Source organism: Hyla sarda, chromosome 3 (assembly GCF_029499605.1).
Source record: "Hyla sarda isolate aHylSar1 chromosome 3, aHylSar1.hap1, whole genome shotgun sequence".
NCBI classification, from domain to species: Eukaryota; Metazoa; Chordata; class Amphibia; order Anura; family Hylidae; genus Hyla; species Hyla sarda.
Window position 1 is genome coordinate 375,337,133 of NC_079191.1, and position 13,644 is coordinate 375,350,776.

The 13,644-nt window shown below is 41.4% G+C and overlaps 1 protein-coding gene and 1 long non-coding RNA gene across 3 annotated transcripts in view; one reads left to right on the forward strand and one right to left on the reverse strand.

Annotated features, from left to right (window-relative positions):
- SNAP25 (synaptosome associated protein 25) overlaps positions 1 to 12,985 on the forward strand; it is a 141,403-nt gene extending 128,418 nt beyond the window's left edge. For both annotated transcript variants that reach the window (XM_056567862.1, XM_056567861.1), the window contains exon 8: positions 11,706 to 12,985. In XM_056567862.1, the coding sequence (XP_056423837.1) occupies positions 11,706 to 11,774 (69 nt within the window). In that variant the 3' untranslated portion in view covers positions 11,775 to 12,985. The remainder of the gene's footprint in view (positions 1 to 11,705) is intronic.
- LOC130362813 (uncharacterized) overlaps positions 1 to 13,644 on the reverse strand; it is a 78,717-nt gene that overhangs the window by 21,577 nt on the left and 43,496 nt on the right. The gene's annotated exons all lie outside the window — the stretch shown is intronic.

Here is a 13,644-nt window from a genome sequence, read left to right on the forward strand (position 1 = left end):
AGGTCCCAGGAAGTATCCAATGGAAATCCTGTAGTGCAGCTCAATAGACAATGAAGAAAATGACCTTTGGAATAGGCGCCCAGGTGTCCAAGGAATTCTAACAACCAAGTCAGGGATGTGAAATAAAAGTAGCTTGTTTATTATATAAGTAAAACAATAACATGTTTCTGGGTGTAGCAACCCCTTCTTCAGATTGGTTAAGGTCATAATTTTACCATTCTGAAGAAGGGGTTGCTACACCACGAAACACGTTATTGTTTTATTTATTTAATAAACAAACTACTTTAATTTCACATCCCTGACTTGGTTGTTAGAATTCCTTGGACACCTGGACCCCTATCCCAAAGGTAATTTTCTTCACTGTCTATTGACTATGTTTAGGCCACTAAAGTAAATGGGGGCATTGCCACTACACGGCAGTATATCTCTGTTTGACAGAATATATACCCAAAGTGAAAGGTTAAATCATGATGTGAATATATAGGACAGTATTTCCCAACCAGGGTGTCTCCAGGTGTTGCAAAACTACAATTCCCAGAATGCCTGGACAGTCAAAGGCTGTTGTAGTTTTGCAACATCTCGAAGCACCCTAGTTGGGAAACACTGATATAGGACCATATAGAGTAGCCAGAGAAGGAGAGAACAGAGGTAACTACTGCCCCTTACCTCCACTTCTACAAATATTCCCACATATGGTGACCATATAATGGTAGATATCAGCTGCACACAGGCTCTGGAGACCATATAAGCGATTACATACAGTTGCATGAGGTGCCTCGCACGTGACATCTTCTCTGATCAGAGTCGGTTACTTTCCTTTTTCTTCTCCATCTGGCCCAGGATATCATGGCGATTAATTCCAGACACAACTCGTCTCCACAGAAGCTACAAGACAAACATTTTAGGCTCTGCACTTTTCCTATAGTGCCCCAAACAGTAATAATGCCCCCTGTTGAGATTACCAGCCCTCCTGTATTGCAGTAGGCCCCGACCAAAGTTAGTTACCATCACAGTCCGACTCCACAGTAGTGGCTGTTCTGCTCCTCATTGGTGGGCAGCGGCTCAGTGTCTCAGAACGTCTACTCCCAGCAGCCATTGCCCTGTTAAAGTGGTAGAGGGCGGCTGCATTCCTAATGTGGTCGTGACGGCCCTGGGTGACTGTCACTCAAGAATATACACTGTAATAAATTACCTTTCTGATAACAAACTGTAACAAATCCTTCATAGAATTAAGGGCACAGCCCATTTTGGCCTTGAAGAAACAGAAAGTTTACTTTTTTTGCGTTTTGATTTTTTCCTCCTCGCTTTCTAAGGGTATGTTCACACTGAGGAATTGGAGAGGAATTTCCACGAGTAATTCTGCTCGCTTTTTCCTCTCCAAATCATTCAGCAGTGAAATCCCCATAGAGTTGTACAGAATTTCTGCCCCTCAGTTCACACTGAGGAATTTCCTCAAGCAGAATTCTGACGAGGAAGTCTGTTCCACTTGAAGAAAGAACATGTTCTTTCTTTCAGGTGGAATCAGCGTCTTACTCCCATAGAGATCAATGTTCATTTTTTTTTTCAGTCAGAATCATTTCCGTGCGGAATTGGCGGAATTTCCGCATGAAAAAAAAAAAGAGGATAATATATATATATTATACTCTTCTCCTCCTCCGCTTGAAATTTTCATTTCCGCGTGTGGAATTCCGCTCGAATTCCGCGTGAAATTCCGCGCAAAATCTCTGTGAGTTCTTGTGGAAAAGTAAGAATATTTTGAGGCAGAAAATTTCTGCTTGATTTCCGCCCCAATTCCTCTGTGTGAACATACCCTAAGAGTTATAACTCATTTCCACAGACCCGTATGAGGCTTGTTTTTGCAAGACCAATTGTACATTTTAATGACATTACAAATTTTACTATAAAATCTATGGCGCAACCAAAAAAATATATAATTTTTAAGGGAAATTGAAGTACATTTGGTGAATTGTAGTGTATTTGGAGTGCACTTTATGGTAAAAATGATATACCATCTTTATTCTGTGGGTCAATATGATTAAAATGATACCCATGCTTACATGCTTTTTAAATTTTCCCTATACAGCCGCTCGGCAATGTGTCGGGATGCCTGCTGAATGATTTCAGCAGGCATCCCAGTCCGGTCCCCAACCGGCTAGCGGCGGGGACTGGAATTCCCACTGGTGTATGCATACGCCCCACATCCTTAAGGACCCGGGATGCAGGGTGTATGCATACGCCCGGCGTCCTGAAGAGGTTAAATCTTTATTAGGGGAGGGGCTTATGTGTAATTCCCCCCCCCCAAAAAAAAAACAATTTTTTTTATTAGTTTATAGCGCATCTACATACATATGCCACCGCAGCGCTATGTGAAAAGCATTCTAGCAGCAGCATCGGCCGGCCTGATGCTGCTGATAGAAATACTTTTTATTCATAGAGCTGCAGGGGTATATGTATATAGATGTGCTGTGGGGGGGCAGATAATGCTATATGTCTGCCCCCCCCCCCCCAGCGCATCTATATACATATACCCCTGCAGCGCTATGATTGAAAAGTATTTCTATTAGCAGCGCATAGTGCCAGCAGCCGGCGGCAACGGTATATGTATATAGATGCTCTGGGGCAGACGTATAGCGTTATCTGCCCCCCCAGCGCATCTATATACATATACCCCAAAGGATAGGGGATAAGATGCCTGTGATCTTTCACCCAGCACCCCGTTACCATCAGCCCCCGGAGCATGTTCGCTCCGGAACTGATGACTGCCGATCACAGGTTTTGAGTATTTTGACCTCACGGCTCCGCCCCCATGTGACGTCACACTCCGCCCCCTCAATGCAAGCCTATGGGAGGGGACGTGATAGGTGATAAGATGTCTTAGCGCCGGAGTACCCCTTTAAGTCAGAATGGTGGTGGTCCAATACATCATCTCTAAAGTGGCATGAAATCATATTCTTCATTTTCAATACAAAGTTGTGTAATCTGCCATTCTTTATTAAGAGAGAGAATTATGGAAATAAATAAAATCAGTTTATTATGAGTTTTATACATTTAGACATAACATTTGGGGATATGAATAAACATTGTGGTTTAGCACGGCTCACTTTTCAAGTGGTTTTTCGCTTTGGATAATTTCTGGTTTACAGCTTTAGCAAAGCCATACTTTGACCATACCTTAGAAAAACATGCAGCTACACGTGGCTTTACTCCTGTTTATGCTAAATTTTTGTTGGAAAGTTCTTTTAGTCACGTTATCCAATAAGGCTGCTTTTACATTGCCTTTTGTCAGTTTGCAATATGCACCAAGTAAGCCACATAAGTCAAATGTATACATAGGGTCCCCTTAACCTGACAGAGAGCAGAAGAGTGTCCTTTTGTCTCCAGCGGTCTGCTGTGTATCTATATAACTTTTTTCTGCTGTATAGAACAGCAAAGTCTGCTACGCAATTCCATGACAAAGCATTCAGCAGCAAAACTTTTACCACACAGTACTTTCTTAACATAGGAGCCTCAGGCTGATGGATGTCAATGTATACCTATACAGTGGCATTCATCGAAAACATCCATCAGAGATATATGTCAGGAAATACTACAAATTTATACCTCCCACGCTGCACCTAAATGATAATCTGTTGGATGGTTTAACATAGTATAATCATAGCACTAGGAAGGGGTTAAAGGGAATCTGTCCGCTTTACATGATGATTAGAGCTCAAGTGTCAAGGAGGCTTTGTGTAGCTGTAGCATGCAGGCCTTCTCCCTCCCCCACCCCTTCCTACCTTGACAGATTGACGTACAGGGCTCAGCTTCAAACACTGTCCTGTAGGTCAATTAGTCATGGCAGATAGTGGTGGGGGAGGGAGGAGATGTGCATGCTGCAGCTTGACACTTGAGGTATGAGCATGATGTGAGGCTGAAAGGTCCCCTTTAAAGCACCGAAACAGGCATAGCTTTAGATTTATAAACTTCTGCAAGCAATTAGCATAGTTTTACATATGCACATGAGCAGCAAGTGCCCAGCATTTCCATCCACTATAGCTGCCCAACCCCTTCTCCTGCACTAAGCAGCCTGTGTGCTTTAGGGTATGGAAATAATTGGGGATCGGCTGCACTCTGTGGGCACTTGCTGCTAATTTGCATATATGAAAAAAATACAAGTTGCTCATCTCACAAGCAGAAGTTCTGTAATCTATAGGTATAGCCTCCAAAAAATGTAAATGTCAGCTCACCTGTTTCTTTTCTAGTGTATGGCAGTAGTTCCTCTCAGTATAGTAAAACCATGAAAAAGGACCGTTAGGTCTGTTCAGTTGTTAGCATTTTTCACCTGTATAATTACAAATTGTTTGGCGACTTGTGTCAAGTTTCTGAATATTTCATGAAGAATGTATAAAGTATACATTCATGGCCGTAAATGTTGGCACCCCTGAAAATTTTCTAGAAAATGAAGTATTTCTCACAGTAAAGGATTGCTGCAACACATGTTTTGCTATACACATGTTTATTCCCTTTGTGTGTATTGGAACTAAACCAAAAAAGGGAGGAAAAGAAGCAAATAGGACATAATGTCACCAAACTCCAAAAATGGGCTGGACAATATTATTGACACCCTTTCAAAATTGTGGAAAAATAAGATTGTTTCAAGCATGTGATGCGCCTTTAAACTCGCCTGGGGCAAGTATCAGGTGTGGGCAATATAAAAATTACCCCTAAAAGCATATAAAAAGGAGAGACGTTCACTCAGTCTTTGCATTGTTTGTCTGTGTGTGCCACACTAAGCATGGACAACAAAAAGAGTAGAAGAGAACTGTCTGAGGACTTGAGAACCAAAATTGTGGAAAACAAATCAACAATATCTAGGTTACAAGTCCATCTCCAGAGATTTAGATTTGCCTTTGTCCACAGTGAGCAGCATTATCAAGAATTTTGCAACCCATGGCACTGTAGCTAATCTCCCTGGGCATGGACAGAAGAGAAAAATTGATGAAAGGTGTCAACGCAGGATAGTCCGGTTGGTGGATAAGCAGCCTCAAACAAGTTCCAAAGATAATCAAGCTGTCCTGCAGGCTCAGTGAGCATTAGTGTTAGGGCAAACTATCCATCAACATTTAAATAAAATGAAAAGATATGGCAGGAGACCCAGGAGGACCCCACTGCTGACACAGAGACATAAAAAAGCAAGACTACATTTTGCCAAAATGAACTTGAGTAAGCCAAAATCCTTCTGGGAAAACGTCTTGTGGACAGATGAGACCAAGATAGAGCTTTTTGGTAAAGTACATCATTGTATTGTTTACCAAAAACGGAATGAGGCCTACAAAGAAAAGAACACAGTACCTACAGTGAGGTACATTGATGTTTTGGGGTTGTCTTGCTGCCTCTGACACTGGGTGCCTTGAATGTGTACAAGGCATCATGAAATCTGAGGATTACCAATGGATTTTGGGTTGCACTGTACAGCCCAGTGTCAGAAAGCTGGGTTTTCGTCCGAGATCTTGGGTCTTCCAGCAGGACAATGACCCCAAAGATACGTCAAAAAGCACCCAGAAATGGATGGCAACAAAGCGCTGGAGAGTTCTGAAGTGGCAGCAATGAGTCCAGATCTAAATCCCACTGAACACCTGTGCAGAGATCTTAAAATTGCTGTTGAGAAAACGTGCCCTTCCAATAATAGAGACCTGGAGCAGTTTGCAAAGGAAGAGTGGTCCAACATTCCGGCTGAGAGGTGTAAGAAGCTTATTGATGGTTATAGGAAGCAACTGATTTCAGTTTATTTTTTCCAAAGGCTGTGCAACCAACTATTAAGTTAATGGTGCCAACAATTTTGTCCAGACCATTTTTGGAGTTTAGTGTGACATTATGTCCAATTTGCTTTTTTTCCTCCCTTTTTTGATTTAGTTCCAATACACACAAAGGGAATAAACATGTGTATAGCAAAACATGTGTTACTGCAGTCCTTTTCTGTGAGAAATACTTCATTTTCTTGAAAAATTTCAGGGGTGCCAACATGTACAGCCATGAATGTATATACTTTTAACTATGTGCTGGCTACCTGGTCATGTTACTAGTCTATAGGTGTTCCTGTGAAGATGCTTTTAACCCATACCTGGTGCGATGATTAGTTACATTACGTGAAACCATCCTACATATACCCACCCTACATCAGAGATTGCAGCCAAAAGCTTAATATAATGCAGTCTGATAGCTAAGGTAGATGGGAATAATGAGCTGGGGATTCAGACTAGAGAGCTTCCTATCCAGGCCAGCATTTTCTACATTTTCTGGAGAAAGCTAGCCCATATGGCATCTTAGGGCCTAAGAAGTCAACTGAATGTAATCCTGTCCGTCAAGAGATTTGACTGCTATTTAAAGTGTGCACGTTAGATAAAGCGGTAAAATGACACCAGAGCAGATCTTTATAAACCCCTACAGTCAGCATGCAAAGTGTATACAAGTATTAGCCGCAGTAATAATTATTCATGACATTACTTGATAATTTGTTAAGCTTTGTTCATGCAGATTATGTTTGTTTTTTAATTAGGTAAGTGAGTCTGTGCCGCATTCTGATGCATTTTGCACAATTCTGACAAAAAAAAAATAAAAAATATGGCGTGTCCCATTACACGCTATACTGCTTCTAGGGGGGAATAATACCCAGAGAGATTTTCCCACAGCAACCAATCATAGCTCAGCTTTCACTTTACCAGAGCTCACTAGCTGTGATCTGGGCCTATAATTATTATCCTAGTCAAAATGGTTGTGGGAATCAGATCAGTGCAGTAAAGGGAACCTGTACCATGAACATGTACTCTGATCTTCTGGCATCATATTATAGAACAGGGGAAATATATATTGTTTGGTTGGAAAACATTAGGTCAGAGGCGGCTCTAGCATTAAGCCACTAAGGCCACCGCCTAAGGCCTCGCACTGATGGGGCCTCGTTCTGGCCCCGACCGCCGCAAGTTTTACATCAACAGCACACAATGTTGAGAAATGCTCCCCCTCTGCCACTTTAAGAAAAGTTGTTGCTGGGGCTGGTCATGTGCCGTGCACAGGGTGTCTGTTACATACCTGCCCGGCCCTTCCCCCCGGCTGCTCACTGAAGTCTCTGCCTCTTCTCCTCCTGTGAGCTGCTGCCGTAAGTGCTCTGTGTTTGCTGCCCTACTACTGTACTACTACCCACCCTAGCCCTACTACTATACTTCTACCCACCCTAGCCCTTCTACTGTACTACTACCCACCCTAGCCCTTCTACTATACTACTACCCACCCTAGCCCTACTACTATACTTCTACCCACCCTAGCCCTTCTACTATACTACTACCCACCCTAGCCCTACTACTATACTTCTACCCACCCTAGCCCTTCTACTATACTACTACCCACCCTAGCCCTACTACTATACTTCTACCCACCCTAGCCCTTCTACTGTACTACTACCCACCCTAGCCCTGCTACTGTACTACTACCCACCCTAGCCCTACTACTGTACTACTACCCACCCTAGCCCTACTACTGTACTACTACCCACCCTAGCCCTACTACTATACTTCTACCCACCCTAGCCCTTCTACTGTACTACTACCCACCCTAGCCCTGCTACTGTACTACTACCCACCCTAGCCCTACTACTGTACTACTACCCACCCTAGCCCTACTACTGTACTACTACCCACCCTAGCCTTACTACTGTACTACTACCCACCCTAGCCCTACTACTGTACTACTACCCACCCTAGCCCTACTACTATACTTCTACCCACCCTAGCCCTTCTACTGTACTACTACCCACCCTAGCCCTGCTACTGTACTACTACCCACCCTAGCCCTGCTACTGTACTACTACCCACCCTAGCCCTACTACTGTACTACTACCCACCCTAGCCTTACTACTGTACTACTACCCACCCTAGCCCTACTACTGTACTACTACCCACCCTAGCCCTACTACTGTACTTCTACCCACCCTAGCCCTACTACTGTACTACTACCCGCCCTAGCCCCTCTACTGTACTACTACCCACCCTAGCCCTACTACTGTACTACTACCCACCCTAGCCCTACTACTGTACTACTACCCACCCTAGCCTTACTACTGTACTACTACGCACACCACGTGTGCACAGTTGTACATTCTGTAGACTCTGTGACATCACTGTGCTTCAACCTGTAATTTGATGTCACTGTGTATTATAACCCTGTAGTGACATCACAGTATATTATTCTTGTACGGCGACATCACTGTGGATATTTTCGCGGTATGGTGACATCTTTGTGTAGTAACCCTCTACTGTGACAACCCTGTGTTTATTAACCCTGTAGTGGCAAAACTGTTTAGCGTCCCTGTACTGAGACATTACTGTGTATAATATCCCTGTACCGTTATTAACCCTGTATTGTCACTCACAGTACAAGGTAAATATGTACTGTGACATTAGGGTACAGGGTTAATATATACAGTGATGTCACAGTACAGGGATAATACAAACAGTGACATCACGGTACAGGGTTAATATATACAGTGATGTCACAGTGCAGTGAAAGTACCCACAGTGATGTCGCAGTATAGGGATCGTGCAGGGATAATACACACAATGATGTCACAGTACAGGGTAAAACACAAAGTGATGTCACAGTACAGGGATAATACACACAGTGATGTCATCGTACAGGGATAATACACTCAGTGATGTCACAGTACAGGGATAATACACACAGTGATGTCACAGTAAAGGGATAATACACACAGGGATGTTACAGTACAGGGATAATACACACAGTGATGTCACAGTGATGTGTGAGCTGGTATCTACCACTATATTGTCAGTGTATGTGGGAATATTGGTCTTTGTATAGTGAATTTTATACAGTAACAATTGGTGTTAGTCATGAGTCACAATGGTAGTCGTGGTCATGGTGTGGCAGTATTATTTGTTTCTTGCTGATAAAACACACACCTAACAGTGAGCTCCTGTGCTTCATTTTGTCTGGGGATGCTGACCATTTTTATTTTTTTGTACTGGTATTATCAGTAATATTTGTCTCAGTATACAGAATTTGGTCAGTAACAGTATAATGATAATATGTATGGTGATAATATCTTTCCTTGTATACTGGTATTATTGGTAATATTGGCCTCAGTATACAGGTTTTGATCAGTAATAGTATGATGGTAATATGTATGGTGATAATATTCCTACTTTTATACTGGTAATATTAGTGACTGTAGTCTCTGTGTACTAAACAGAATTTGCCATGGGGTCCATTAGACATTGGTAACGCCCCTGATCTTATATCTGCCCCGTCGACACTTGAGATTTGTGCTGCGGCGACAGCACAGCAATCTCATAGCCGATTGGATCACCATGGGGGACATTTATCAATACCTGCCCATAGCAACCAATCAGATTGCTTCTTTCATTTTAAATAAGGCCTCTGCAAAATGAAAGAAGTGATATGGTTGGTTGCTATGGGCAACTGGTCAACTTTAACTTTGCACAGGTTTTGATAATTTTTCCCCCATGGGTCTTCAGCCTCATGTTTGAGTTTGACCTAAGGCCTCACAAAATCTAGAGCCACCTCGGCATTCAGTATAACCTGAATTTTATTTATTAAAATCTCTGCTCAGTCTGGGGTGCCCCTAAAAACTTAAATATATTAGAATTGGGGAAACAAAAAAAGGGAAAGGGAAGGCAATGCACATGGCAAGGTTTGGGGACCTTTCTAACCTTTGCTATGCTGTAGAAAGATGCTGCAGCTGTCCCTTTCCCCTGCTGGCATGGCTCTTCGAAAAATTGGGACAGTCCTGGCAAATTTGGGACAAGTGGTAAGTTTGCCAAGTCCCCACTTTCTCATCGTTGTTAAAGCCGCTGCATATTCTGCCTCTATGGTATGGAATATGGCTCTCAACTTTTATTATTCCACTAAAATCACCAAGACAAAATTGGCCTAACAACTCTAAAATAGAAACCCAATATCAAAATATGGCTGATCCTGTGACCAATATCCCGATCAGTATATGATAAACAGTCAAAGTACAAAAAATCATTGCTTGCTCCTATGATATAAAGTTCCAGATAAGTAAAAATACTAAAGGAAAGGAAGTAAGAACAGAGGGGTGTATATAGGGGAGGACCTAGGGATGAGGGGAGGGCCTGGTTGCAGCGGCCCCTACCTACAGTCCCTAATTCTGATGCAATCAATCATAGATGTGCAACCATTACTTATCCGGCATTGATGGACAAAAGTTACCAGTAAACAATAATTGATAGCAAATGAGAAGAAAAAAAAAGGTTATACCCATAAGCATACACTAGCATTGTTGACAGCTGCACATTAGTTAAAAACTAGTACTTATCTAAAAGTAAAGAAGTAGTGTCCCGCCGCATTTCTTGCCCCACTCTTCAGGGGACGATAGGGGGCATCCAATAATACTCATGTACTTGTGCGCGAGTGTAATGGCCAGTACACCGTGTAAATCCCACCAGAGATGGCAGCCATGGTGTTACACCCTTGCTTACACCACACAATGAAATAGGTAATAGGGTGCATGTGGTGAAAGACCCAGAATACAGTCATTGATTATATATTAGGTGACTAGTTATCTGCCATAAGCTCGACACACATGTAGTTAAAGGGGTACTCCCGTGGAAAACTTTTTTTTTTAATCAGCTGGTGCCAGAAAGTTAAACAGATTTGCAAATCACTTCTATTAAAAAATCTTAATCCTTCCAGTACTTTTTAGGGGCTGTATACTAAAGAGAAATCCAAAAAAGAAATGCATTTCCTCTGATGTCATGACCACAGTGCTCTCTGCTGACCTCTGCTGTCCATTTTAGGAACTGTCAGGAGCAGGAGAAAATCCCCATAGCAAAAATATGCTGCCCTGGACAGTTCCTAAAATGGACAGCTGAGGTCAGCAGAGAGCACTGTGGTCATGACATCAGAGGAAATGCATTTCTTTTTTGGATTTCTCTTTAGTATACAGCCCCTAAAAAGTACTGGAAGGATTAAGATTTTTTTAATAGAAGTGATTTACAAATCTTTTTAACTTTCTGGCACCAGTTGATTTAAAAAAATAAAAAAAGTTTTCCACAGGAGTACCCCTTTAAAGCCGCAAAAAAAAAAAACCTGGCAGTAGAGATGAGTGAGCCTTCTGAAATAAGTTTTGGTGACAAAAAAATGATAAGAAGTGCCTAAAACTTACTTTTTATGATTTCATTTAAAAATAACACGACAAAAGAAAAAGTGATCCCTCATGTGCAATAATTATTTTACAATAGTAGGAACCGTACTGCTCTTAAAGAAGGTAGCAGGTCCGCCGTAAACGGCGGACCTACTACCTTCTTTAAGAGCAGTACGGTTAGTAATATCGTAATGCTGCCATTAATTCATACAAAACAAATCTCAAATTTTGCAGAATAACCAAATTTTTGGGACAAATTCGAAACAAATTCTATTTGTACAGAATTGATTTACTCTTCTCTAGCATACAGCCGCCGGCCCATTTGCCATCATAAACGATCAGTTGACCATCCTCAAAGTATTGTCCTTCAAAAAATTCAAACTCTTTAGATAGAATACGTTATAAAGTTCCTACAGACTGGACAACGCCATATGACTATTACGTCAACCTTGATGTAACTGAAGTGTTTATGGAAATATTTTGTTGAAAGCTATTCACACAATGTTTTTTCCTTTGTTTTACCTAGGCCGACTCCAACAAAGCCAGGATCGACGAGGCCAACACACGTGCCACAAAGATGCTGGGCAGTGGCTAGAGGACACAAACCTTTATTTTCTGCTCCCAACTGTCCTGCTAGACAGTACTTTTATGCTTTTATCATGGTATTTACATACTAGGTTTGCACACATGCACATATCACCCTCCCTTCTACCCTATTGTAAATGTCGTCCTGTGTAGTACGTCAGCTTTCCAAAAATATACTTGTAATTATGATTTTTTTTTTCTAAGTGTATTCCTTTCCAAAGGTTGTATATAGTGATCTACGCTGGCTCACTATAATGTTTTATTCAATTATTATAATTTTTTTTTTTTTTGTTTTATAATTTTTTTTACGATGTTTGCTGAATGACAACAGTGTAGGAATGTTTAACGTGCTGTTATCCTTACTCTATACAGTATTGTTCTTGTAAATCTGTGACATTCCACAGAGCTACTGCCTATATCCTTTTTTGGTGTCATGATACTTAAGCTGTGGGACTGTCCTGGGTTTCAATGTTGCTTCCATCTGTTATAATTTCATGACTAGAACGTGAAACTATATTACTATACTAAGCATTGCACTAACAAGTGGTGTGAGTTATGCATTTATGCATGAAAATAAATAGACATTTTAGATGCCTACATACAAAGACCTTTCCCGTGGCAGTAGCACATTCAATAAAAGCATGCTGAGTATTTGGACACTGTTGGGACTATGTTATACCAGCAAGTTTGCAGTAGTGCCACTTTTTTCTGTCAATATATTGTTCTATTTAATCATTATCATGCTTTTTTATTTCAAAAGGACAGACTTGGCACACATATCCAGCGAGGAGGAAAATGCTAATTTTTCTCTGCTGGCAATATATATAATACAAAAAAAATATATATAAATATAAAGGTTGTAATATAGGGTTTGGGTACTGTTTATGAGGATCCTCTTTTGGAGGAAATGACTACAGTCTAAAATGGTACAAAGATATGTAATTTTTATAAGGCTGAGTCTTGTTAGCCACTTACCCCCACGTGGATTTTCTTTTTTTCTTCTTTAGGTTTTGTTGCTTACCTAGAGCTATGCACTCCAAATCGCTGAGATGTTTAAGTAGATTTAAATTAAGACAATAATCTAAATGAATGAACTCTAGATAAACTGTGATATCAAAATCATTGCAGCATGTACTATTCAATTCCTTCTGTCTCCTGTCAGTTTGTGACGTGATTGACATTTTGTAGCTAGTTTAAAACAATTAAAAACTGTAAATCTGACCGCCTCTGTTTGTTTGGTTTTCTTGGACGCGTGTCATTTTCTTTACACCCACATTCAGGAGCAAAGTGTTTTTTTCCTCTTTCGTTGCAACCAACAGATTGTCAAATGTTCCTCCAGCTCCTAGAACGCCTTTGGGTTGTGAACAACATGAAATGACTCATAGGCTCTTAAGTCCAGAGGAAAGGACTCAAATCCAATAAGGGACGTTACAATATGTCATAGCAATATATGAGAGACGTGACCAATATACAATGTACCGTGCTGTAGATCACAACCAATGGCATATGCCAGACTCCAGTGGCGACCGATGGACCCTGTTGACCTCTAATGGGATCCGTTGGGTTTCCAGCATGGTGTCTAACATTTCACCAGACAAAGTACTGCAGCGTGGTGTTCTGTTTTATCCAGTATTTAGGACAAAGCCTGCAACAGAGGCATCCAACAGGGTCTCCAATGCAGGTGTGAACTCAACAATCATGCAGCATTAATATTTCTTGTCTACAAATATTGGTAGAGCATTCTTATGGGCCTCTTCAAGGTTTAAAGATAGGGTGCAGTTGCTTATGTCAAGGCCTATGACAGTCCACCATGGAAAAAACACATTATATTGAATTGAATTGCTAAAACTGGGGGTTGTGTGCCCCCCCCCCCCCCCCCC